The sequence below is a fragment of the Platalea leucorodia genome (genome assembly GCF_965183815.1).
Source record: "Platalea leucorodia genome assembly, chromosome: 7".
NCBI lineage: Eukaryota > Metazoa > Chordata > Aves > Pelecaniformes > Threskiornithidae > Platalea > Platalea leucorodia.
In genome coordinates this window covers 4,036,274-4,062,065 of record NC_138829.1, presented here as the reverse complement: position 1 = coordinate 4,062,065, position 25,792 = coordinate 4,036,274, and the positions used below count along the sequence as shown (strand labels likewise).

Genomic DNA, 25,792 nt, shown 5'->3' with positions numbered 1-25,792 from the left:
TCAGGCGATACATGCAAAAAACAGAGCTAGAAACAACACAGGGGCTTGGACATGGACAGCCAGCTGCAGAGGAGAGCTCCAAAGCTCTTCCTTCCAGGCTCAAGCATGACCCATAGTCTCCTTTTTTTCCAATCCAAGCTGTATTTCAAAGCTCTCCGACCTTTTTGCAGCCTTTCATCATTGCAACAGGATGGCTTCGTGCCCAGGTGAATGCTTTTCCAGGTCAGTTCCCACATATCGACTGAGGACAGTTTAGAGGAGATGGAGGTTTTTTTCTCCCCTCTTGGTTTTTGCAGCGCTGGCGAGGGGCTCTGGGCTCCCCTCCGGTCCCTCGGTGGTTTCGGGTACGACGGACGGTGGGCTCCGCTTTCCCAGAAAGCTCCTTCCTGCTTGGAAGTGACTGCAGCAGGCAGAAGCAAACCCAAAATACCACTTTAGTGGGAAACGGCCCTAAAATTCTCTTTTTCATCACCCCCCCATACTCCCATGGCTTAAAACACAAACACGCTGTGATGCTCTTTGTCTTAAATAACATGGTTTTAAAATTAGTCAGGCTGGTTCTGGGCAGGGAAATGGGAGAGATTTGCTGCGAACAGGAAACACTTTGGCCAAGATCTCTTTAAAAAGTGGGTGCCTTAAATATGGGCTCTAAAATTTTCCAGTCTGATATGTAAATAAATGGCTTGACTCTTGGATTGCTCCTATGGAAGTGAGAGTACCTGGCCTGTTACCTAGGTGCCTAAATAGGGGTTTACATGCTGATTAATATATATAATTATTTATATTTTTATGTTTATATTTATATTTATATTATTTATATTTAAGATAATGGGTGGGAATGGTACTAGGCTCTGTCACAGGGTCTAGCAGTGCTTGTATTTGCATTTGAGTGGCTGTGCCTGGGAAATTCTGCATTTTCCCCAAATGCTATATTACCTCTCCCGCCAAGGACGGTGCTTGTTTCCAACAGGCTTGCAGGGAAAATGTTCTCTAACTTGATTTTTAACCATTGCAAAGCAGGAAAATCAGCCGAGGGAGATACTGCATGTTGCTGGATGTTGTTCCTAAAGGAAGGATATTCTTTTTTTCCCCTTTTTTTCCATCCTGCCTTTGTAAAAGTGGTCCATTTTCTCCCCAGACATCAGGCATCCAGAAGAGCTCTCCCTTTTAAGGAAACCCAGAGATCCGTCAAAGAAAAAAAAGAAGAAGTTGGATGATCAATGTGAAGATGATGCCTTCGAGCTGGAGGGTCCGCTGATCACGCCAGGGTCTGGTGAGCCAGGGCTTGCTTTGCGAGGATGGGCTTGCAGGGAGGGGGTCGGCAGGAGGCAAACAGATAATAAAATGGGGGCAAAAAACAGCACAGCGGTATCGGTCTGACCTAATTCTTTAAGGTCTGTGCGAGAAACGGACCCCAGATAAATTCCACAAATCCTCCGGGGCTGCAGCACTCGGTCGCGGTTGCACAGATGCATGCCTGGAGCTGTCACGCATAGAGGGGAGCAGACCAACGCCAGACTTCATAAAATAAAACAGAAACCAAGTGTGACCACTTTAACACTCAGATTGTGTTACTGAAAGGTTTTCTTACCCTATTAAGAAAGGAGTTAAATGGAAAATCGTTCCTAATGTCAAATTCCAGGTGTGTTTTAGGCAGTACCACTGTTCTACTCTTTATTTACAGCCCAGCAAAAACAGTATTTTATTAATTGCGGTAGCGTTGCCTTATGTTAAGGGCGTAGCTGTAGATCGTAATGCTAAAAAAAACCCCTTTTATTGCTGAGAGGGGTAGTTGCCAGCCTGGCTTACAGAACCTGAGCAGAGCTACTAAGAGAATTGCTAACGGAGTAACGTCGCTGACGGTGTAACATCTCTTGCCACAGGCAGCAAATTGATGCGGGGAGGTGTTTGCAAGCGGAGCGGGTGTTCGGCTCTGCTCCGCGGCTGCCGGAGGTCTGGTGTTTGAAGGCAAATGGCAGGAGCTTAAACCATAAAGTCGGTCAAGTGGGAGCACTTTAGCCCAAATGGACTTGCGGAGAAAGCCGCAGCGATGCACGCTGCCGGGCGGGTGAGACGTGTCTGGCTGCCAAAGCTTTTGGTTTTAAATCCAGCGATGAGAGGGAAGCAGGGCAGCTTTAACTAAAAAAAAAAATATCTTGGAATTCCGTAAACTTGTATTAATTGGTCTTAAATTAACTGAAGGACAAGTGAAGGTCGTGCAGTGTGGTTAATGCCACTGGTGGCTCTGGGCTTGCAAGCAGAAAGGTTTTGGCTGCGCAGAGCACGGGCGAGGAGCTGCCGTGCCAAAGTGATGTGAGCCATGGGCTCTGCAGCAAACCGTCGGCACGGGTCTGTAGCAAGGGAAAAATAATCCTTCTTTCGCTCCAGTCTCGCTCTTTCTCCTCTCAGTTACTTAAAAATACTTCTGGGCTAGTCCTCTCCCACTCCTGGCGCAGGGAGTTTTCTCTGCACTGGGCAAGCCTCCAGTCAATTTTCATTTTCATTTGGCATTTTCATCTTGAAAAGCGGTCATTAGCCTTTCCAAAAGTCAGTGTTCACAGAGAGCATCTCCATTAGATTAATAGGAAATACTTGGCCCGCTTTGGGGGAAATGTATACAAAAAATCTTTTAAAATCTTATTTATTTATTGGTCTTTCAGTGAGTCACTTTGAAATGGCATGCTGGTTTTATTTTCCATGTGAATGAAACTGCTTTTGCTGCAGGTTTACTTACTGCAGCTACCTGTGAAGTTTAGGTCCCATTAGTTAGGAGTCATGTTTTTAGTCTGAATAAACCATTTCTAGCGGTGTTCCAACATTAGTTGGTGTGCTGAATGCTTCTGTAAACCCAGTTAATATTTTGGGATCTGCTTATTTTGGTGCGTGTGGATTTAGCGGGCATGTTTTGTCACCGGGCATCCCGTACCTGGCAGTGAAACCCATTTAAGTCACTGTAGGCAGAGCTGTTGATACACCCGCAGTACACATTGCCCAACACTTCCCATTAGAAGACCTGTATTCACTTGTTTATAAGTTAGCCAAACTTATAGCTATTTCAACTGGAACTTTCCATAACATTGCCTGCCTCGGGCAAATTTTTTAAGAGAAACTTCTTCTGAGATGTTTCAGACGTTTGGAGAAGGTGTTGAGAAGAACATCCAAGGGGAAGCTTTGCTCCCCTGGAGCAGGCACTCGAACGGAGGGATGTGGAGGGATGTCCCTGGGAAAACCTGCCCCGTTTGGGGCAAAAAGTGGGTTTTGCTGTGGTTGGTCCAGTCCATGCTCAGCCCTGTCTGCTTGAGCCACGTGAAGGTCGAGGCTGGCACGCTGCAAGGGCAGATGAGGAGGAGGCAAGAGCATCTTTCGGGATGCGGTTTATGGATGGTGATGGTGGTTTATTGCCGGTTCTTGTTGGACTGCTCTGCTCCAACGTAACAACGGTCCGTGGGGAGAGCATGTTTCTGCTGCTTTTATAATTGTAGAATCATAGAATATCTCAAGTTGGAAGGGACCATGAGGATCAGCGAGTCCAGCTCCTAAAATATAAGTACCTGGTATAAGTACCTGCCAAGTCACCCCTGGCCTTCTCGCAAGTGTGAAGCTGGAAGGTGAATATCTCATCCCTTCATCATTTCTGCAGCTTTTTTGCTCCCACCCAGTTTTCTGGGTCTGTCTTGGTGGCAGGTTCCCACGGTGCTTACCGGTCCCCGGGCTTTTTGTCAAAACATTAATCCAGACCAGGATGCTGGCAAAACTTGCAGGAGCATTAAAAGCATCCAGTTTTCACTTATATTTTCCATCCTATCAGGCAGTTTGGAATCACGTTTCTGTATTATTTAAATTTCCTAACCAAGCCGTTGGCTGTCATTGGTACGATGCTGCTGATTCAAACCATTTGTACTGCTCCTTGAGATACCTACCGCAAAAAAGGAGAGTTTGGAAAGGTTTTTCTCTTGATTTGGTCTTCGATTTTTCCAGATGTCTAGCTCAGCTTTCTGTCATTTCTTGGGCATGCGGGGAGGAGGGATGGTTTGGAGTGAGGAGCTGGAGGGTGGCCCGAGGGGGTGGTCCAGGGCAGCAGCAGGAGGTGGCACAGAAGACCTTGCTTCTGGCATCTCAGCCCTGCCACGCGCCCCTTCAACACCCTTCCCAGGGCTCTTGGAGGTAGAGTTTGGGTGCATCGACTTGCACGTCTGGACAGGCTCGTGATTTAGAAAGGACACAACTCTTTCCCAAAAAGCCAGTTATCGGTCCTTCTCGGTACTGGTGCGCAGGTTTATGTCCTGCAAATGATGCTGAGCTCATTGCCCGGTGTACATACGCAGTGGAATTACTGACATTAGGATACGGTCGTTGAACCTCCCTTATTTTGAAAAATCCGTATTTTATATTCTTAGCATAAAAATCAGTGCTCCCATGAAATGAATAGGGACTATTCAGCTCGCAGCTATTTTGGGGTATGAGATACCAAGCTGGGTCCACTTTCTTCTCTTCGAATTTGTAATTTTAAAAGGGGTTTTTTTGTCTGCTTTGAGTCTGTACAAGCTGTAAAGCTTTAAAAGGCCTGGGAGTAATGTGTGCTTCGGGATCAGTTTTGCACCAAATCGCACCACTTGCTCAGCATATTAATATCAAATTTGTTTGGCCGTCTCAGCAAGCTTTTCCGTCCGTGAAATGCCGTGTTTCCGTGCCCGGCTTTTGTTGTAACATGAATAAAATAACCGTGAAGTCACTTTGGTTGCTTTGCCTGCCGAGTCCACCGGCGCTGCTGCAAACACTCCGTTTGGGTGGTTAAACCTCACCTGTGCTATTCTGCCCTCTTCCGAAAACGCCCATTTTCGGCTTCCATCCTTTCCTACTCTCCCAGTGACTTTCTCTCGCCTTCTCACTTCCCTCTTCTTTCCCTCTCTATAGGCACCGATATTCTTTACATCGGCCCCGTCAAAGGTGAGCTCCATCTCAGTAGGACTTTTGCGCTCTGCCTCTGGTCTCTTTGGCCGCGCCCTTAGTTTATTTTCCTGCTCCTCTAAAACTTTTGACTTCCAAAATCTTTAAACAACAGGTAATACCGGTAAGTCGGGGGCCGTTCGTGTCCCAGGTGCCACAGAAACGCAGGGGGCAGGAGTTTCCCAGCGCCTTTTCCCATGGATTTGGGCTGGAATGAGTTTTCCATCAGTTTTGCTCTAGAAGAGCTGAGAAAGAGGGGCAGCTTTTCATGGGAAAAAAAGCAGCGCAGTGTTTTCCCATTGTGGGAAAAAAAAAAATGGTAAAAAAAGGGAAGGTTTTTCATCCGCTGGCTTCGGGTTTGTGTCTGAGTTGGCTTGGTTGGGAGCAGGCAGGGCTTGGCTGTGAGCTAACACCCAGCTTTTATTCCTCTTACCGGTAGGAAATATATATTCAAGCCCAGGACTGTATAGCAAAACGATGACACCGACCTACGACGCTCACGACGGCAGTCCCCTGTCACCCACTTCAGCCTGGTTCGGGGACAGCGCCTTGTCGGAGGGCAACCCGGGCATCCTGGCCGTGAGCCAGCCCGTCACCTCCCCAGAGTCCTTAGCAAAAATGTACAAGCCACAGGCGCTGCTCGATAAAGCCAAAATCAACCAAGGGTGAGTTGTTTTTCTGCTTTTTTCTTCTTTTTTTTTTTTTTTTCAATACGCGGTTTTAAATTGCATTCTTGAAAGCGTCATCGCGACTTTGCCGGAGGTTTTTGTGTGTGTTATCCCGTGTTGACAATTTACAGATGGCTGGATTCGTCCCGATCTCTTATGGAGCAGGAGGTGAAAGAAAACGAAGCTTTGTTGCTCCGGTTCAAGTACTACAGCTTTTTTGACCTGAATCCAAAGGTACAGAGCTATTTATTTTACTTGCATCTTGCAGGCAAAGGCTTTGAGCAAAGGATGCCTCTATCTCTAATGTTCTTTTGTGTTGGTAAATCTTCCATCGCTTTGAAAATTGGGCTTGCAGGCATCAAACCTGGCTTTGCGTGCTCCCACGTACCGGTTTGCTAACGCTTAGGTATTGCTAGAGATGCTCTAAGGGTTGCTGAGAGCCGCTCCGCTTCGGTGGCAGAGGCTTTTCAGTCTCAGATTAAAGTGTTGCGTTGAAGTGAAAGATGAAGCGGTTTGTCTTGAACCGTGCTCATACGGTTTACAACCAGTCCGTGTTTTTGCGCTGTGCCGTAGTACGACGCGATCAGGATCAACCAGCTGTACGAGCAGTCCAAATGGGCTATTCTGCTGGAGGAGATCGAGTGCACGGAGGAAGAAATGATGATGTTTGCGGCGCTGCAGGTAGGAGACAGCCCAATACGCTTACGTTTGTCAATAAACTTGGTTCTGTAGCTTTGCAGACTTCGCTATTGATGAATATTGATTAACACGGTAAGTGAAGTCTGCTGTGACCGGTGGTTTTGGTGGGAGCTTGGACTTCTCGTGCTGGTAGAAGTCAGATCATTTCCCGTCTCCTAATCCTCACTTGAGCTTATTAGGTAAATTAAATATTTGCTGCTGGTTACTTCTCATGAAAAGGAACTTGACCTTCTTTTACCAAATATGTTTATGTCTATCTTAACTTTTAGTTTTGCCCTTTTTAAAAAAACCCAGTAAGTACACTAGGTTACTGAACTGTGTTTCTGGCATGCTGCCCCCCAAACAGCTGGTGATAATCTGTGGGTTTCCCAGAACTATTTATTTATCTGTTTTATGAAATACTCAGCGTGATTTGGCGTAAATACTACACCTGCTATTGACTTCTGTAAGACGGATGGCAGGCCATTTACTACGTGTGGTCTGGCGCGCCTTGTCGCTGTAGGAGGCAGAAGGAGCGTCCCCGGCAAGAGCAGGGCTGTCTGCTCATAGGGCCCCTCCTAGGAAAAAAAAGAGAAAAAACAGAAACACAAAGACTCAGTTTACCTCTCTGAGCAGTTCAGAGTTGGTTGGGCATGGTCCGTCATGTGAGATTTTATGGATGTTTTGGTTTTCTGGGGTAAAAACAGATGCAATGCATCCTCCCAAACTGGGAGGAGCGGCTGATAGGCCAGCGGGTTGTGCTGCTGTCCAGAGGGACCTCAGCCCGCTGGAGAAACGGGCCAACATGCACTTCATGAAGTTCAACAAGGAGAAGTGCAAAGTCCTGCCCCTGGGGAGGAACAGCCCCAGGCACCAGTATGTGCTGGGGGCACCCAGCTGGGAAGCAGCTTGTCAGAAAAGGGCCTGGTGGACACCAGGTTGACCATGAGCCAGCAACGTGCCCCTGGGACAAAGAAGGTGAATGGTGTCCTGGGCTGCATTGGGCAAAGCATTGCCAGCAGGTCGAGGGGAGGTGATTCTTCCCCTCTGCTCAGCACTGGTGAGGCCACACGTGGAGTACTGGGTCCAGTTCTGGGCTCCTCAGTGCAAGAGAGACATGGACATACTGGAGAGAGTCCAACAAAGGGCCACGAGGATGATGAAGGTCCTGGAGCATCTCTCCTTTGAGGAAAGGCTGAGGGAGCTGGGACTTCAGCCTGGAGAAGAGAAGGCTCAGGGGGATCCTGTCAATGTGTGTAAATAGCTGATGGGAGGCTGTAAAGGAGATGGAGCCAGGCTCTTCTCAGTGGTGCCCAGGGACAGGACCAAAAGCCGCGGGCACAGACTGAAACACAGGAGGGTCCCTCTGAACATCAGGAAACACTTTTTTACTGTGAGGGTGACCGAGCACTAGTACAGGTTGCCCAGGGAGGTTGTGGAGTCTCCGTCCTTGGAGATAACTCAAAAACCAGCTGGTCGTGGTGCTGGGCAATGGCTGTAGGTGGCCCTGCTTGAGCAGGGGGTAGGACGAGATGACCTTCAGAGGTTCCCTCCAACCTGAACCAGTCTATGATGCTGTGAAAAGAGTAGCGCTGCCCTGCAGGGTCCAGAGCAGTCCTTCAGGATTCGTACCACCGACTCCTTGGCCTAAAAACAGCCAAGGTGGTCATTCCTGACTCGACTGCGCTCAGGTCTCAGCGCTCGCCAGGCTCTGCTCCCGCAGAGGGTATGGGTCTGGTTTTCCACCCCGCTTCCCAAGCTATGTCGTGACGAGCCCACGGCATCCAGCAGATCGCAGGAGCATCGTGGTGAAATGCTATGGCTTGCCTTTCAGTACCACATCAATAAGCTGTCCATCATGTCCTCGGAAAACCACCTGAACAACAGCGACAAGGAGGTGGATGAGGTGGATGCTGCGCTCTCGGATCTGGAAATTACTTTGGAGGGTGGCAAAACGTCGACGATCCTGGTAAGGATTGCAGGCACGCGGTGGCAGGGTGCTTGCGCGTCCCCTCCTCACCTCGCACAGGCCAGGAATAATCATCCCGAGCTGGGAATTTTTCCAGGCATCCAACTTTTTTATTACCTTCCTCTCCCTTTTTTTCTATTCCTGCTCTTACAGCACGAGAAAGTTGCCCACAGCCCAGTGGAGCAATGCAGAACACAGACCCCGATCATATTTTATTTAAAATAATATTTTTTAAAATACCGAGGGGTGGTTCTGGTGGGAGGGGACCCCGGGCAGTGCCTGCTCCGAGCCCAACACAGCATAAAAACCTCTTTCAGCACGTTCACGTATTGAACCAAAGGCTTCATTTAAGCTGTAAGACGGCCTTGTATTTTTGGGGTGTTTGCAGTTAATTTAGCAAGGAGAGCTCAGCCCGTCCCGCGTGCCCGGCTCTGTATTGCTGCAGAAGTCAGGTGCAATATTGCATTTTTCCTACTGGGATCATAAGACCAAATGGTGTTGGAGAAGTCCCAGAGGAGCTGGGATCTTACTGAACCTCCCCCCTGCCCCAAGCCACCTTCCTAGTGAAATAATGGAAAACTAAATTAAAATTAATTTGGTTTCTGTTCTCGCTACCGACTTTCCAAAAGACTGAATTCTTCATGCTGAGGTTTCTCTTCCACCATTTCTAATTTATGGCAAAGTTTAACAGTACCTAAAACAGCTGCTGTGATTTTCAGAAATAACTTACGCTTATGAAACCCTATTTTTATTAGACTGGATTTTAGCCTGGAGGGTGCTATGACTGTATTTCAGAGGATTTCTTTTTTTTTTTTTTTTCTCATCTGCTGTTTTAACACTGGTTTTCCACCTTTAAAAATGTAAAGCCCAAAAACTAAACTGCAGGAAAAGGAGGAGGTCTGGTCAGACTTGGCACAGCACAGCTTTTCCAGGCACTTTGCACATTTATACCATCTCTGAGTTTCACTTTAAGTTCTTTCAAACCCTAAAACCCCTGAAATTTTCCAGTCTTACACTTCATATAATTTTTTTAAGTGTTTACAAAGGGTCTTTTTGAAGTTAACATCCATACTTGGCCTGCTTTCCTAGCATTAATACCGGCAGAGGTTTACGATATTAACCCGTCGCCGCGGGGAGAGCAGCGCTGCTTCGGTGCGACAGAAATAACGGCAAGTTTTTATCGCCAAGAGGTCTTTTATAATTTCTTTGCAAAACCCGATTTGAAGCACAGTACTGAGGAACAGTCCCTGCCAGACGGGAGTGAAGACGACAATGATTCATCAAAAAAACTCCATCCCTTTCCGTAGGGGTTGCTAGCAGTAGCCATTTCCAGATGCATTCGAGTAATTGAATACAGATAATGGGCAATTACTGGATTGTTTGTTTAGATTCTTCATTTTTTTCCCCGTGGTATCTATAAACAGCATTGCTCATGGCAGGCAGAAAGTAAGCTGTCTTGCTACTGCAAGCTAGTGGAGCAGTCTTTGCTTTTTCCGTCCTTCGAAAATCCTTTCGTTTGAGCTCGTGGGACTTGAAGGTGCCGCCCTGTATATTTTGCTCATGCAAAATGTGAAGATAAACTCGATATTAAAAAAGCTGGGGGGGGAAAAAAACCTTTCTAGACTGTCAGAAAGCCCTTCCCCAGTCCTCCGTGGAGGTGCAGAGCAGCATCTTTTCCTTTTGTTGGGAGCGTAAGGAAATAACTAAGGGAGGAGAAAAATCCCTGTGCGAACAGGAGCCGGTGTGACCGCCGGTGACCTCGCGGGTGGGAACTGGCTCCAGCGGCAGCAGGAATTCCTCAAAGAAAAATAAAACCTTGTCCTCTGGTTTCCAAACAGCGCTTCTGGGCGATAGATTTTTTTCTCCGCTTGCTTCCCCCGTGAAGCGGGTGAGGCTTTCTCAGGAGCGTTTTCGTGACCCCCGAGCCCCGATGTTGGTGGGTGAAGCTGCCGCCGCTGCCTCCCCTGCGCAGCATCCCTCCCTCCCCTCCCGGCCCCGCCACCCCGGCTCCGCTCGGCCGGCGGGTGAACGGGATAATCTTTTCTTTTCAGGGTGACATCACTTCCATCCCGGAGCTCGCCGACTACATTAAAGTCTTCAAGTAAGTGCTGATGGGAAGAGGTGCCTGTGAAACTGGTAATGTCTATGAATAATTAATGGTCCCACCGCCTAATATCCATTATTTTTTATCTCCTGGCCTTAAGCTCTTGCTGCACACCACGACGTTACCTCGTGTGAAAAGCCACCCAGCAGTCGCTGCGTAATACCACAGCTCAGAGCATCTCTTGCTATTAAAACATTTTACTTCTTTATCCCGTAGCACGGTCACAACGTATTTCACACTATTCAAAATACTCGATACTGGAGTTGATCAGTTCATAAATATAAAACCCAGGGTGTTTTCCCACTATCACCAGTCCGGCAGGTACGCATCCCTCTGGGAGAGCTTGCTGCATCCCACCGGGAGAGCTTGCTGCATCCCTCTGGGAGAGCTTGCTGCATCCCCGTAGCCAGCAGCGCGTGTCAGGATATTTCCGTAACACAATTAATGCCCATGAAGTAATCAAGCCATCCTAAAATTAGGAGTGAAACCTAGAAAACTTGCTCAGATACTTCTCCTGGTTTGCAAGAGGCTGGATGAATTCCAAAGAGCCGGGATCCCGGTCCGTCTGCCCTCTGCGTGCCAAAAGGAGCAGGTTAAGCTGCCTGTGCTCCTCTTCCAGCTCGCTCGGGATTTAGGGTTTGGTTTTTTAGTTTGCTTTGACTTGGGTGGTGGTATGTGGAAACCGGGAACGGCAGCGTCTGGACTTGGAGTAACGTTTTGGCAGCCGCGACCGTCTTTTTGCAATTTACTGCCTGCTGCGGCGAGGGTTACGGTGAAAGTTCTGGAAACTGGAAATAATGATGAGATTTCATAGCATAGCTATAGGATCTAGAAGAAAAGCAGTAGGCAGCGAAATAGCTCTGGAACAAGCCTTTATTTTATTAATTGTTTAGTTCTGGAGCCAGAGCCTACCACTTTTGTTCTGAAAAACTCTTTCTCCCTCTCCGACGGCAAAGTAATAAGGTCTCTGCGTCCATCTGGGCTTGCAGTCTGGCTTAACTGGGGCAAAGTTACAGGGCTGCAGCCTGTGCCCTGCATCTGAGTGGGTGTTTTTTCCCCCCTTGAACAAACAAACAAACAAAAAACTTGCTCTTTCCTTTGATGTGGTTATTTGCCAATAAAATTAGGCACGACTCGGGGAGCTAATTGCTTGCAAATTGGAGTGCCAGCTGGTGGGGCAGGAGATGGAGCAGCAAGAAGCTGCCGGTTCCTCGCCCGGTGCAAGCCCAAACGCTGAGGTTGGGATTTGAGGCTGTCCTGCCGCGGCGGGGAAGCACAGAATTGCCGTTTGCTCCTAAAAATGAGAGCCAGGCGGTATTTTACTGCCAGAAACACAACATAAATGACGTCATGTTAGGAGCTGGTCCAGTTTTGGATGTGCCTCTTGTCACACATCATTGGGGAGGAGCTGCAATATATGTCCCTAGTATGCCTTGTATATAAAGTCCTATATATAGGTCCCTATACGTGCCTGGTGTTGCTGCAGAGACTCGGGATGTTTCTGTCTCCCCTGCCAGCCAGGTTCCTGCCCGTGCCAGCCAAAATGCCCTGCCTGCAATTTAAAGGAGCCCCCCAAAAAGCTCCAGACAATAACGATGTATTAAAGCATCTTTAGCGAAGGATGCAAAGCAAAGGCTGGAAAAACCTGCACGTGTCAGATGGCTTGGCTGGAGGTTGGTGACTTCTTCTGTACTGGGAGGCAGCTTTCAAAGGAAATTGTGGTTGCAAAGTTTGCCCGGGGCAGGGCTGTGTGCCAGGGCTTTAGGAGGAGGCAAACCAGCAACGGCAGGAGGAGGCAGCAGATGCCCCGAGCTCAGGTGTCCGTCAGAGGTGTAGGAGCAGCGGGGTTCAGGCTGACACCGTGTTTCTCCCCCACCTCCCTAATTTCCCCGAGCAGCCCCCAGCACGCTTTTGCTTGGAAACGAAAAGTGCAGAGCCCCAGGGACAAGCAGTTGGGGTCATTGCGTATTTGATGCCTTCAGATGAGGGTTGAGCAGCTGTTTCTGGGATGGAGATACGAGGAATGCGTTGCAGGGAGGAACTGCAGATACAGCCTTTGAGTAAGGTTTAGAAATTAAGAGGGTTTAAGAAAATCAGAAACTTGCAGCTCTGTGAAGGTCCTGGGCTCGTGGTGGGATGAGCAGGCTCAGGGTACCACCGTGCAGGGGGGGCTTGCAGGGCCATCGCTGCTTCTGCAGTTGGGCAAAATCCATGTTTTCCATAGGAAAAAAACAAGCCTTTTCTGATGTGGAGTATTTAAAAAGAAAACAAGCAGCGTACTCATGCCTGTGCTTGACTGACAAGGCTTTTAGAAGTACTGCTTCCTTTCAGAGCTCGAGAAAAGAGCTTCCACTTTAATGCGGCAGGTGAAAAGGAATATTTTGCAGCAGTTCGTGGACACGTCCATTTTTATAATACAGTTCTCCAGCTCCCCTCACCTTGCCCCAAATTAGTAGGACCTCCATGGGACTGAAGAGTCCAAATTTGCAATTGCAGCTCAATTTCTTGCCCCAACATTGTGGTGAAGGGATGGTGAGTGGTGGCTGAGCTCCCAGGCAGGGACTGTCCCGGCGGTGGGCATACCCCGGGGCTGCTGACACCAGGTTTTCAAGGGTGAAATGAGTTTCCCAGTGCAGCAGCTTGGTTTAGGAGCTTAAACCAAATCTAATGTCCCTCAACCTGTCTGGCAGGCCCAAGAAGCTGACATTGAAAGGCTACAAGCCGTATTGGTGCACCTTCAAAGATACCTCGATCTCCTGCTATAAAAGCAAAGAGGAATCCAATGGGACTCCTGCCCACCAGATGAACCTGAGAGGTAAGAGAGGCGTAAACGCCGTTGCATTTTATTCCAGTAACAGGCTGCTCCTCTTGCATCTTGGTTTTCCACTGATTTATCTTCTCGGCATGCCATCCTAGGGTTGGGGAGATACGTTTGAAGGACTGAGGGTGGCTGGTTTGATAGCATGGCATATACTTAGACTCCTAGAAAGCGAGTAGGTGGAACCCGTGACCCCAAGGGGAAGCGCCGCCAGCTCCCCAATACGATGGGGAGCCAACTTGCCGCTCTCCTTTTTGTTGTGGCTATTGAAAAGAACTGAACAAACTCCCACAGCAGAGAATAAGTTTGAGCACAGGCTGCGCTGGAGAGGACAAACCATTCTCTTCCTCCGTTTGCCTTTTTTTTCCTCCTCTCCCTGGTTCTGGTGAAGCACTCCCTGCGAGCCTTGCACATGAGTTTTTAAATTCCTACAGCTGCTGGCGTTTCTTATGTCAAGTTAAACATTCCTGCTCCGGCAGCCACCGAACTGCAGAAAGCTCTTTTTTTTTTTTTTCCCCGTGGAGGGAGGAGCAGATGTGATGCCAAGCGACCTCGGGCTGCAGTCAGAGCGAAGCCCGGCCCGCAGGACCTTTTTGGGAGCTTTTGACACATCTGCTGTGACAGCACTTTTAAAAAATCTCGGAGGCAGCGTTGAAGCGGTGCCTGAGCTAACTTGGCTGGTTTGGTTCATCACCCCCCGGTGTTTATACAAGCGCTTGTAGTTCTCTCCAGACACCGAAAGCGGGATGCTGACACCTCGCCACCGACTACAGCGGCAACGCGCCTGGCCGAAATAACGTATAGGGGTTTCAGGGTGAGAGTCAGCACCCAGCCAGCCACCTTTTCTTACCCTTTCATGAACATTGCAGGGTCATGGGGTATTTGCCAGCCATCAGGTCCATTCGCAAGGCCAGGCAGAACTACGAGATGAATCCTGCGGTCACGCATTAGCTGTCGCTGCAGTGCTTTCCGATCAGGTCTTGCTTTTTTCCCCCTTTTTTCCTGTCACTTGGAAAAAGAGACATCTGACACCGTTTTTGTCCGTGCTATGTAGTGTTTATCCCATTGGAGATGTGGTGTAAGACCTTTGCAGCACTGAGATGCTGTTGGACACCCTTTAGTTGGAGTGTTCGGCTTTTTCTTTTCTTTTCTTTTTTTTTTTTCCCCCCTTTTTAAAGCATAGTTCTTCACACCCCTGTTAAACAGCGTCTCCCTCATTGCAGGATGTGAAGTTACCCCTGACGTGAACATCTCTGGTCAGAAGTTTAACATCAAACTTCTGATTCCGGTGGCAGAGGGAATGAATGAAATCTGGCTTCGCTGCGATAATGTGAGTTTATCACTTGGACCGGCCTTCTCTTTGCCCTTTCCCCACCATCAGCTCACGCTCAGATGTGCCGTGTAGCTGGTGTTAATTAAAAAAAACCCACAAAATGCACCCACGTGTGTCTGGTCTCAACGTTCAGCGTTGCATGTGAGCACGCGTGTGAACTGGGAGTAGAAAATCAGCCCCTGCTCTTCCTTGGCTTTGTCCAAGTTGTAGTCTGCACGTTGGCTGGGCTTCTGCCCGTCTCTGTGTGCGCTCGAGTCTCCTGGGGCTGGAAGGAAAATAAAGGCTCCCTGGAGTTTTATTTGGGGGGGGCAGGTGGCATCCCCACCGCTCTGACGGGCGCGGGTCTCTGTTTGGGGGGCAGGAGACGCAGTACGCCAGCTGGATGGCCGCTTGCCGCCTGGCCTCCAAGGGCAAGACGATGGCCGACAGTTCCTACGGCATGGAAGTACAGAACATCCTCTCCTTCCTGAAAATGCAACATTTGAACCCAGACCCGCAGCTGATCCCGGAACAAATCACCACCGACATTAACCCCGAGTGTCTGGTTTCTCCTCGCTACCTGAAAAAGTACAAGAACAAGCAGGTAGGTGCTCGCCCGCTCTCCCGGCGCGGTGCCGGTGCTGGTGTGGAGCGGGCTGACCGGGCACCCGTTTCGGCGGTAGCTGGTGTTTAACACTCCGTGTTTTGGATGTTCTCACTTAATCGGATGCACGCGGTTACTAAAATGAAATGCCAACTGAAGCGTGTGGTTTCGATCCAGCACCTGGGGATGGCACCCACGACCTTAATTACGCTGTATATTATGCGACGGTGCACGTACACAGCCTCAGCAGCGGGGAACCGTTTATTTTAAATACGTTTTAAATTTATTTACCTTTATTTTAAATACATTTTGGGAATGGTGTTTGCCTCTGCTGATACCGAGCGACGGTGCAGCAAAGCGTGGGTCAGCTGCCCCCCGTCGCTCTCCACGCAGACGTAGCAGCGATGAGACGAAATCAGTCCCCGGTGCTGGGATTAAAACCCCTTCCCTTGCACAGAGTCCCTGCAGAAATCCTCAGGATCAGTGGAGTTGCAGTTGCTTGCCGTGCTTTATCCAGACTTGGCTGTAATGCGGTTTGCATATTTCTCTCTTTGCTTTTCCACTACTTCCAAATGCCAGTCCTTGAAACATTGCTTCATTTTGAGTTGCTGTGACTTGTGCTTGAACTCCACGCTGCATTCGGGCCGTGCATGACAGGGCTGAACTGTTCTGCGCTGGAAATAAATGCAGGACTTTCTGAAAGACATTATATGTCAGGACGGGGCAAAAATAAGTAAGGCATTGCTTCGTGGCCTTTCGGTGACTTAATCGTTCAGCTGTAGCTTCGCAGCCTGTGTGCTTCAGGCTGGCTGTGGCTAGATACGATTTCTCTAAACCCAGAAGAAGGCTGCGAGTCAAAGAAGCAGGAAAAATATAACTTTTTATTGGCACAGCACGATGATTTCCTGGCAGTGGAGTTATATTTTATATAGCCCTTATTATTCTTCTGAATAAGCCTTTATATCCACTTGGATGGAGGAGAGGCTGCATAAATATACCATTTTAACATATATAATACCTTCTAGGCTTGAACTCGGTAAAATAGAGGCACCTGGAAAAATATTAGCTCGCAGAACTTGCTTACCATGCAGGTATCCTCGTTATAAAAACAACCTCCATCGAACCGTGGGGACGGGCACGAGCCCTCGCCCTGCTCCAAGCCGGGCCAGCGGCCGCGGTGCAAACACCGGGTCCCCTATGGACATCGGCTAAAGAGCAGATTTAGACTTTGCTGTTATGGCCAGAGGCAGAGCTTGCAGCAGCTGAGGATGTTTGCTGCCGGCAGGGCTGGGAGGGAGGGACGGAGGGATGGAGGCTGCGGGAATGCCAGGAATTCGGCCGCGAGGGTCCCTCCGCGGCCGGCACAGGGTAAGGAGGAGGAGGAGGTCATGCAGCCCACAGACGGTGCCGAAATGGGAACTGGCCGTGGGCCTTGCTGGAGGATTTATGGAGGTGCTTGGTCCCACACCAGACCCGCTCGGTGGTGGTTTTGTCTCCAGGTGCCCTTGCGGCAGCGTAGGGTTGGCAGGTTGGGTTTGGGGTGCACCAAATCCTAAATGCAGAAAAAACAAACAAACAAACAAAACCCCCAAAAAACCCAAAAATAAAGGTATTCACAGCTCTCGGGTGCCTTGCTGGGGTTCGGTGTCGGAGCGGTGTTCAGCCGGCTTGCAAGGGCAGATGCATCCCGAGGAAGCCCCCGGGGTTGTCCACCCTCGGGGCAAGGCCACCTCCCGGCAGCCCCCCATGCTCCGGCTGACGTTATCCTCCAGCCGCTTGTCACCCCGAGCCGATGTTATCCTCCAGCCGCTTGTCACCCCGAGCAGCGTCCCCAGCGCCTCTCTGCCTATCTCAAATAAAAGGAGCCATTGAGCTATCGGCCCACAGTGAGCTACTGAGCATCCTCTGCGGGGAGGAGGGTTTGAGTTTGTGTAGAGGCATGGAGAGGAGCGTGAGGACGCAAATTCTCCTCTGAGCCGGCAGCTTCACCCTCCCCTTCATCCACCAGCGGGACCAAAACCATCCCTACACGATGCCGGCCAGCCGGGACCGCGGCGGAGCTCTGGCAGGGCCGGCGCGAGGGGCGAACCTCTGCTCGCTTGTCCCCTCTCCGTCCTTACGTTCACTTTGGCTGCTTTTCTGCCTAAGAAATTGTGCATGTGGTTTTTTTGCTTGAACTTTGGTTTGCAGTTTATTTACACTTTTTCTTTGCTTTGTTGCCGTATTTCTGATTGCTTTTTTTTCTTTCTGCCTCCTTTTCTTTTTTTTTTTTTTTTTTCGCCTTGCCATCTACAGCCAGGCTATGTAAGAGACTTGGTAAGTGACAGCAACAATAAAATTAAGATAAATTTAAGATAAAACTTAAAATAGTCTAGAACCCCTTTGGTTTGGAGAGCAGCAATGAAAAAACTAACAAAACCCACCCACCCCCCCCAGAGAAACTTGGGCCCTGTTTGGTTTTTGTAACGGTCCCCAGTGATTTATGCTGCAAAACTAGAAACCCTACACCAGAAATTTGCCCCACCGTTTGCTCACATCCCGCGTCTTAAACTAAACGAGCCCGAGCGGCTCTTTGCCTCCAGACAGCTCAGATCTATATTTGCTTTTATATGTCTGGAGATAGGAAGCGAAAGCAGCTCCACGTTTATCAGCCGTGGTCGCAGGCTTTGAGCGGTCGTAACTGAAATAAGATCTCAGGGTAGAAATTATTGATTATCTGCATCGTTCGTAACCGCGCTGGCTCCCAAATGCCTCCCGAGTCGTTACCCGTTCGCGTGACGGTCGCCGTGCCGCTAACGAGCCCCCTCGCCTAAAGCCGGTGTGTCTCGCCGCCCGCAGATCACGGCGCGCATCCTGGAGGCCCACCAGAACGTTGCTCAGATGAGTCTCATCGAGGCGAAGATGCGATTTATTCAAGCCTGGCAGTCGCTGCCGGAGTTCGGCATCACGCATTTCATTGCAAGGTCGGTGGGTCTGCTGGGCAGAACAGGGGGAATTTCAGGAATAAATACGTGGAATATGTTAAATACGCAGCACATCCTTAGCTGTGGGTGTTGCAGTAGAACCGAAATTAAAAGCATTAATTGCATCGACTTATAAAACCGATTTTATAAGTTAACTGCTGAATTTAACACGCGTAGCCGCGTATCGCGGGCGCGCATTTATTAATCCCTCGCCGTGTTGCAGGTTCCAGGGGGGCAAGAAGGAGGAGCTGATCGGCATCGCCTACAACCGCCTGATACGGATGGACGCGAGCACGGGCGACGCCGTCAAAACCTGGCGGTTCAGCAACATGAAGCAGTGGAACGTGAACTGGGAGATTAAAATGGTGAGCCGGTGTTTTACGCCTCGGCCGCTTCCCCTGCTCCCGTGACGGGAGATGGACGGGGCTCTCGGGGCTTTTTTTAAGTTGACTTTGCAAGTCGGCTTTTTTAAAAAGTCAGGTTTTCACATCACTCGTTCCTAAAGCGTGGCCCATCCAGCTGCGTTAATGTAATATAGTTGCTCCTCGTCCCTTTTCCACCCTCCTTGGAGATCTAGCAGAGCTTGCCCTCACTGCTGGTAGAGTTCAGTATGACCCTTAAAAAGAAGAATTAAAATTCTTTAACGCAGCCAGTTACATGCTTAATGCGTAACAATTTTCTCCGGTCTCTGAACACCCACTCAAAGGCAGCTAAATAAAATCAAACTTCAGAACTGATGCTCAGGCCTGATCCTAACCAGTAACAGAAATGTACTGGGCCTTATCCGTACTAAAATTTGTTTTATTTGCAGTGCAGCTCAGACTTTCATGCAAGCAATGAAAAGCGAGCGCAGACCCTTCCCCAGGCTCCGAGATGGGCTTTTACCCAGCCGTTACGTGTGGATGCACAGACTTTTTGTGGTCCTTTTCAGCACGGCAGCCGACGAAAATTGCCGGGGATACGTGAGGGCTGTTCTCCTGCGGTTTGCGGCCCGCTAAGAGTGGCTGGAGAAATTATTCAGCTTCCCCTCTGCCGCAGAGTCTTTGTTTTGACCTAGTTGCAAGCCCCGATATCCCAGTTATTCGGCTCGGATACTCTGCTGGGAATCCCCGTCCCTCCCGCAGAGCTGTCAGTGATGGGGGGACAAAAAAATAACGGCCATCAGTAAGCAGACAGCCTGTTCAGTCACTCCAAAACGAGCTCCCCCAGCCCCCGTAAAGCATTTCTACGGCCAAACTTCCACCTTACGCAGCCAGAATACACTCGCAGGGAAAACGGGAAAGCAATTCCAGCCCTCGGCAAGTCTGTGCCCGGGCTCTGTTTCACCTGAAGCAAAGGGGACGGCGCTGGGTGCTCACTGCCCAGAGGTGCACGCACGCTGGGTAATTATCGCTGAGTCACGGGAGAATAAAATAACTGTAAAAAGCAATAAAAGGTATTTCTGTATCTAAACGTTTCAACACTAATCATTGCATCATAGAATATCCCAAGTTGGAAAGGATCTGTAAGGATCATGGAGCCCAAACCATCATTTACATCGCTGGTTTTTGCTTAGGCAACGGAAAAGGCATCTGGTTTAGCAGAAAATTAAAATAAGGCAAAACAGAAGAGCGTGCGTCAGCGTAACTCCCTTGGGAAGGCGCCGGTGAGGCTAAGCCCTGTGTTTTTGCCCCCTAGGTGACGGTGGAGTTTGCAGATGACGTGCGGGTGTCCTTCATTTGCACGGAGGTGGATTGCAAAGTGGTTCACGAGTTCATCGGCGGCTACATCTTCTTGTCAACGCGAGCGAAAGATCAGAACGAGAGTTTAGATGAAGAGATGTTCTACAAACTGACTAGTGGTTGGGTGTGAGTCCCACGTACTGTACACCGAGAGGAAACCCCATGGCCATATTAATATTTAACTTTCAAAAGCTGTTCTTTGAAATATGCTGCTTAATAAAGTAAGCTTGAAATGTATCTTTTTTTTTTTTTTTTAATCATGAAAATTTTTGCATTACCTGACCAGTTAATCTTCGTGCACTAATGAGCACTTCTGTTAATTCGCTATAACAAGACCGTATCTGGGCCAGGCCGCTGGCCTTTAGATACCGAATCTGATGGGCAGATCAGCATAAGATTTGACTGACTTAAAATAGCCAATTTTCTAAGAGAACTCTAAGCCATCTTCTTGTAAAGCCATCCAGGGCTTAACCTATATGAAGTCTATTTATCATGTTTAATGCATGAGTGTTTTCTTTCTTTTTTTTTTTTTTTTGTGCGTGTTTTTTATTCTGTACATTTGACCTCTTTCGAAGTCGTCCTTCCCATAAGTAGAACTGCCATCGCTCCTTTCACACTACGTGCACCGGGACTGCTACAGGTGCCTGACGTGACTTTGAAGATAGTTGTGCGTGGCCTCGAAAATGATCTTCTGTTAGTCTGTTATAGCTTGGTTTTATTTGTTAACTTGCCTTTTGATAATCATTTATATATTTTTTTTTAATTTTATTTTATTTTTACACCATATTGTATTATGACACTTTTAGTATTCACCAGCATAGTCACTGTTCTGCCTATGATATGCAAACTTTTTCATTACAATATGAAGTAAAGGTCTATGAAGTATAGGTTTTGTGTAACTAATGTAAAAAAACACAAATTTTATAAAATTGTACAGTTTTTTTAACCAGTCTCACAAGCCAGCTAGAATATTGCATAGCTCTGGTGTATCAGCATGAACTCTAGTATGCCTGTAAGGGATAAGGGGAGTCACCAAGAAACAAAAAAAAAAACCCCAAAAAACCAATTTCAGTCCAGTAAATTTTTATCTAAGTTAAATAGGATTTCAGAGCTGCAGCACAGCACCCTCCGTAACCGATACCTGGGGCCAGGACCGCGGCGGTCGTTAAGCCCGCGCGGCGTTAACGCTAACGGGGAGCCGTCTCCTGCCCCACCTAATGCCGAGGAATAACCAGCGTTGCGTTCCTGTAGTCTGTTGGTTCAAGACTATGTACAAATGCATTTTATTTTAAATAAAAGTCAAATCTTTTATTTAATATTCAGCTGCCGCTCCTGGTTTTTGTGGTTCAACCGCGCTATGGCAGGGCCGTAAGTAGCTCCCATATGATACAGCCACCCCCTGCCAGTGATGCCAGCCCGCCGCTCCATCCCGCTGCCGTATCCCGAGCTCGCCGAAACAAAATACCACCGAAAACCAAAGCAAAATACAGGGATGGGGCAGGAGAGTCCAAGGCAGCAGCCTTGGCCCCCATCCCCGCGCAGGCAGGTAGCGGGGAAGCAGCGCTGGGGATGCGGGGAAGGGTGCTGTGCCGTCCGTAGCCTGCTGTCACCTAATTCGAAGGCTGCTGATGGAGCTGGGGTGTAAAACAGCCTCGGCACCCTGGGCTCAATTTTGGTAGTGAGAAGGAAAATCAACCTATTGGCAAGCTGGGCTTAAAATGTCGTATTTCAGTCTTTCAATTGGCAGTGAAATGAAATTGGGTTTGTCTCCAGGGAGGCCCCTCGGCCCGCTGCCCATGGAGCAGGGAGCGGGCAAGCGGCAGAGCCGCCGCGGCTGCGGGGGAATAGGGATGCTGCCCAGGCAGAGGCGCCTGCGAGGGATTCACCCTCGGCACCACCCCGCTGCCCACCGGGAGAGCTCCGTGCCCAAAAACACCCCGGAGAGGGGCCGGGGATGCTGCTTGGCCACAGCTGGTCCAGCTCCCAGCTTCAGGTTATCCCACGCAGCCGCAGCGGGGCCGGCAGGAGGTGAGGAGGGATGGGAACGGGGTGCCAGCGGCGGGCGAGGACGGCCGCTCGCCTCCGGGTCCGGGGGGACAGAGAGGGGCAGGCGACAGCAACGCCTGCAGCATCTTCCCCGGGTGTGAGCTGAATGTGCTCCCTCGCAGGCGGGTGCTCGGGGGAAATCATGCATTTCCCCATCGCTGCTGAGTTTCTGCAGCGATCCTCTTATTTTTTTGCACCAGCTGCTCTTGGACAGGTTGCATCCTTGCTCCATAAAAGCAGGGGAAGGGGTGGCCTGATGGTGCCGGGCAATTCCTCCCACTGCAAATGGGACCGCGGCCGGGGCAGAGGGGTGCTCGGGAGGTGCCAGGGATGCTCCCAGCCCTGCCCAACGCCCGTGGGCTTGTTCTTTTGGGTGCTGGCAGCTCCCGGCTGCCCGGCAAGTCCAGGCAGTCCCGGGAGGCACGCGAACGGAGGAGCGGCATGCACGCTCCTGGCAGGCGGCGCCGGGATTTTGGCTGGATGCGGGAACGGGTGAGGCCCGGCAATAAAAACGTGCCTGGCCTGGAATAGCACCAAAGCTGGGTGTGTGATGGGGATGGCTCGCTGAAAAAATTTACCTCCTATTTCACAGCCTGAGGTTATGCGGGATGAGGAGGTGTAACGTGGAGAGGAAAGGTGGAGGGAGAAGATCCGTCCTCCCGTCTGTCCATCCCCAGCTGATTCCACAGGGCTCTGCCTGCTGCGCTGAATCAGGGGCTTGATTTTGCAGCTGGGAGAGGCGATAGGGAAACACTGAGCAGAAAAGCAGAGGAGGTCGGGGAAGGGGCATGGGAAGGCAGAGGCTGCTTTCAACCGCAGCCCTTCCCCGCGCGGCCCCCGCGGACGGGAGCCGGGAGAAGCTGGGTGGGAAGCGGGGAGCGGTGCGGGCGCTCACGGGAGGCTGGGAAGCAGCGAGGGGGTCGCAGGGGGCTTCGAGGTGATCCGAAGGAGGCTGCCGGGTTTTCTAGGCTGTCTTTCCTTTCTCCTGGGATGAAAAGATGCAACTGAAAATGAGTTGTTGGAGTGGAGGGGGCAGGGGGATTAAAAAAAAAAATCTGTGGTTTACCTGAAGTCTGGAGAAACACCAGATAAAATAGAGCCCAAAGCTAATGGCAAGCGCCGGGCTGGCCGGCGTGGCCGGGAAGGGCCGCACGCCGAGGACAGGCACGGGGGCAAGGAGGGAGCAGGAGGAGCACGTCGCAAGATGGCTTGGGGAGGGAGGCGGTGAGAGCCCGCGGAGGGGAGGGAGGACCCACCCCAGGGACCGGCAGCGGCGATGGCAAGGCAGCGTGGGGGCAAGGACCGTAGCTCTTGGCTCTGCTGCTCCTCCCGTACTCATCAGCGATCGCCGGCGGGGTGATGCCGAGTCAAAGGGAAACCAGGGTGCGGTGGGTGCAGAGGGTTTCCAGTGGTGTGCTGGGGAGAGGCGTCGAAGGCTGGGGGGGTTCGGGGGCGTTTGGGGATCAAAGCCAACAACGGAGGATGAGGAGGGTCTTGGCAAGCCAAGGCAATGCAAAGCCCGGTTCCCAGAGCGCCAGCGCTGAAGGGAGATGCGGAGGTTTATTCTGCTGATGCGGCGAAATCTGGCTGCGGCTCAGCCTTTTGGGTAAACAAAAAAGTAAACCAAATTAAAAACAAAACCCAAAGAGAAACCAGCCCGTGGGTGTCTGCAGCCCCCTGCGGTGACTCAGCCTTGGGGAGGAAGAGCGGTAACCGTCTGGCATCCACGAACTGGGGGGAAAAAATAATTATCTCCACTTATTTCGATAAGCACATGGTGAGGAGGGAGGTTCAGAGCCAACAGGGCTGCCTAAACCCCCGTTTAACCAAAACAAGTGGCAGAGGTGCCCGAAGCTGGGATGACTCCAGCCCGAGGGCAGCGGGCAGGGCCAGGGGATGGCTGCTCCTCCCTTGCTGACCCTGCTCGAGGACCCCGCGGGGGGAAGGAAAAAATAAATCACTGCACCGAAAGGCACTGATGCAAACCGGCTGCCAGGGTGAAAAACCGCTTCACTTAATGCACGCAGGGGATTTGCATGCCTGTCTGAGCAAGGTAGCGGCTGGGGTGTCGGCTAGGATTCATCCAGCTTTTTAAGCTCCAAGTAAGTTAATACCGTGCAGATGGGCAAGTTACATAGCGGTTTTAAAGCAGGACGGGCAGAGTTTTGTACAGGAGAGAGATTCGCAGACCTATGGAGGTTTTAAAACCAAAGCAAAAAAGAAATATCTCCAAAACAAGGGCTGCCGCCTGCAGCGAGGAGGGGCGAGAGCTGCACGGCCTGGACGCAGAGGCACGTCCCGCTGCCGTGAATCGACAGAAAGAGGACATTTGGGGAAGCCGTTGGTTTTTGGGGGGGCAATAAGACAAAATGATCCCAAACAGGGGTGTTGCCTGTGATCGGGACACGCGGGAGCACGGCGCCGGTTTCCAAGGGTGCAAGGGGAAAGCTGTCTCCCATGGGACGGCCGCCCCGGCAGTGAGGCTTTCCTGCAGCAGGCAGGGGCTGAAGAAAGCTCATCAAATGAATCCATAATAAAACCAAGGCAGATGAGTCACTTCAGCGTCTCAGCCCTGCAGGAAGCACGCTGGGGACTTTCCAGCCTTCGGGCCGGGAAGGGGCTCCCGGGTGGCCGGCACCAGCTCCCCGGGGCCGGCTGGGTGCAAAGGCAGCTCCCGGTGCCCACAACCCGGAGGGATGCGAGTGCCTTCCCCCGCCTCCTCCGGCTCCTCCAAGCCCCTCGAGCGCCGGGAGCCCAGCGGGGCTGGGATCCGCAGCATCTTTCACCCCGACCTGCCCCACGTGCTGCGTGAGCCGGAGGAGAGGGGCCCTGGGCAACCCCGAGGGCACTCAGGGCCACCAGGGATTTACCCGGCGTTGACCAGGGACGCAAGAAACCCAGACCAGGCGTCGCCACGGCCAGTCAGGATCCGGCCCAGAGACGAAACCACATGCGGATGTGAGTTGCCTGCTTCGGCCCGGCTGCCGAGAAACCCTCGCTGCCCGGGTGTATTACCGGGAGCGCATTAACCCTCCTCTCCCATGCAGGAAGGGATGGTGAAGAGCCAAAGCCCTCGGCGGCGGCACCAACTCGGACGGCAGGAGCGGTTTCATTACTCTAATTAAATTCAGACTGATCGGTGACCACGCTCACACGGCTCAAAACCTTTCTGGAAACCAGTGGGGTTTTTATTTGTTTGCTTTAAGTATCATAAAAGCACTGTATGCTTTTATTTGTGGCACCGAGGCACTAAAGAGATAACAGATCTATAAATATCTGCTGGATGTTATAGATTAAAAAAAAAAAAAAAAAAGAGTGCCTCCCCGCTTGCATCTTTTCCCGTAAGCACCAGTGCAATGCGGTCCAGGAGGCCCGGCTCACGCCTGCTCCCGTTTCGATTGGCATCCCAGCCTTCCCTTTGAAATCCCCTGCATCCCTCCAGCTGTTCGACATATTTCAGGCTTGAGTCTCTCCCCCCAGAAACTGCTCCTTTGGTTTCTCTTAAGCTTCCCCGTCTGGTTTTCATAACTGCAGAACGCAAACGGGAACTTTTCCCAGGGTGTTATCGAGGCCGCGGGTCTGCGATGCCTGGGGGATGCAAACCCGGACCTTCCCCACGTGGGGAGCCGAAAACTCGCCCGGGGGAACCATGCCGATGGGCTGGGGAGGGAGAGGATGGGAAACACCGGGTTAAGAAGAATGAAAAAACCCAACGTGCCAAATCCAGCCCCAAAAAGCTGGCGGGAAGCTGACATCGGTTTGATCAGGATTTTATCTGATCCGTGTAAGAGGCTGCAGCGTTTGCACTTCGGGGGGGGTTTCTTTTTTTAGCTTGACACAGGAGCATCAAAATATTTTCCTAGAGCCCAAATGACTCGGAAAGGCCAACCCCATATTTTAAAGTGACTCAAATATGCAGGAACCTGTCAGATACTGAAATCATTCAGGAATTTTTCCCTTTG

General features: G+C 50.5%; 1 protein-coding gene across 3 annotated transcripts in view; it reads left to right on the top strand.

Annotated features, from left to right (window-relative positions):
• FERMT2 (FERM domain containing kindlin 2) overlaps positions 1 to 21,102 on the top strand; it is a 52,067-nt gene extending 30,965 nt beyond the window's left edge. Inside the window, exons 3-15 of one of the 3 annotated variants that reach the window (XM_082318141.1) lie at positions 1,139 to 1,273; positions 4,915 to 4,947; positions 5,387 to 5,612; positions 5,747 to 5,849; positions 6,189 to 6,296; positions 8,128 to 8,262; positions 10,314 to 10,363; positions 13,057 to 13,181; positions 14,408 to 14,514; positions 14,879 to 15,100; positions 17,939 to 18,063; positions 18,287 to 18,428; positions 19,741 to 21,102. In XM_082318141.1, coding sequence (XP_082174267.1) covers positions 1,139 to 1,273; positions 4,915 to 4,947; positions 5,387 to 5,612; positions 5,747 to 5,849; positions 6,189 to 6,296; positions 8,128 to 8,262; positions 10,314 to 10,363; positions 13,057 to 13,181; positions 14,408 to 14,514; positions 14,879 to 15,100; positions 17,939 to 18,063; positions 18,287 to 18,428; positions 19,741 to 19,914 — 1,685 coding nt within the window. In that variant the 3' untranslated portion in view covers positions 19,915 to 21,102. The remainder of the gene's footprint in view (positions 1 to 1,138; positions 1,274 to 4,914; positions 4,948 to 5,386; positions 5,613 to 5,746; positions 5,850 to 6,188; positions 6,297 to 8,127; positions 8,263 to 10,313; positions 10,364 to 13,056; positions 13,182 to 14,407; positions 14,515 to 14,878; positions 15,101 to 17,938; positions 18,064 to 18,286; positions 18,429 to 19,740) is intronic. The other 2 variants (XM_082318142.1, XM_082318143.1) reach the window with 2 other exon arrangements.
• The last annotated feature ends 4,690 nt before the right edge of the window (positions 21,103 to 25,792 follow it).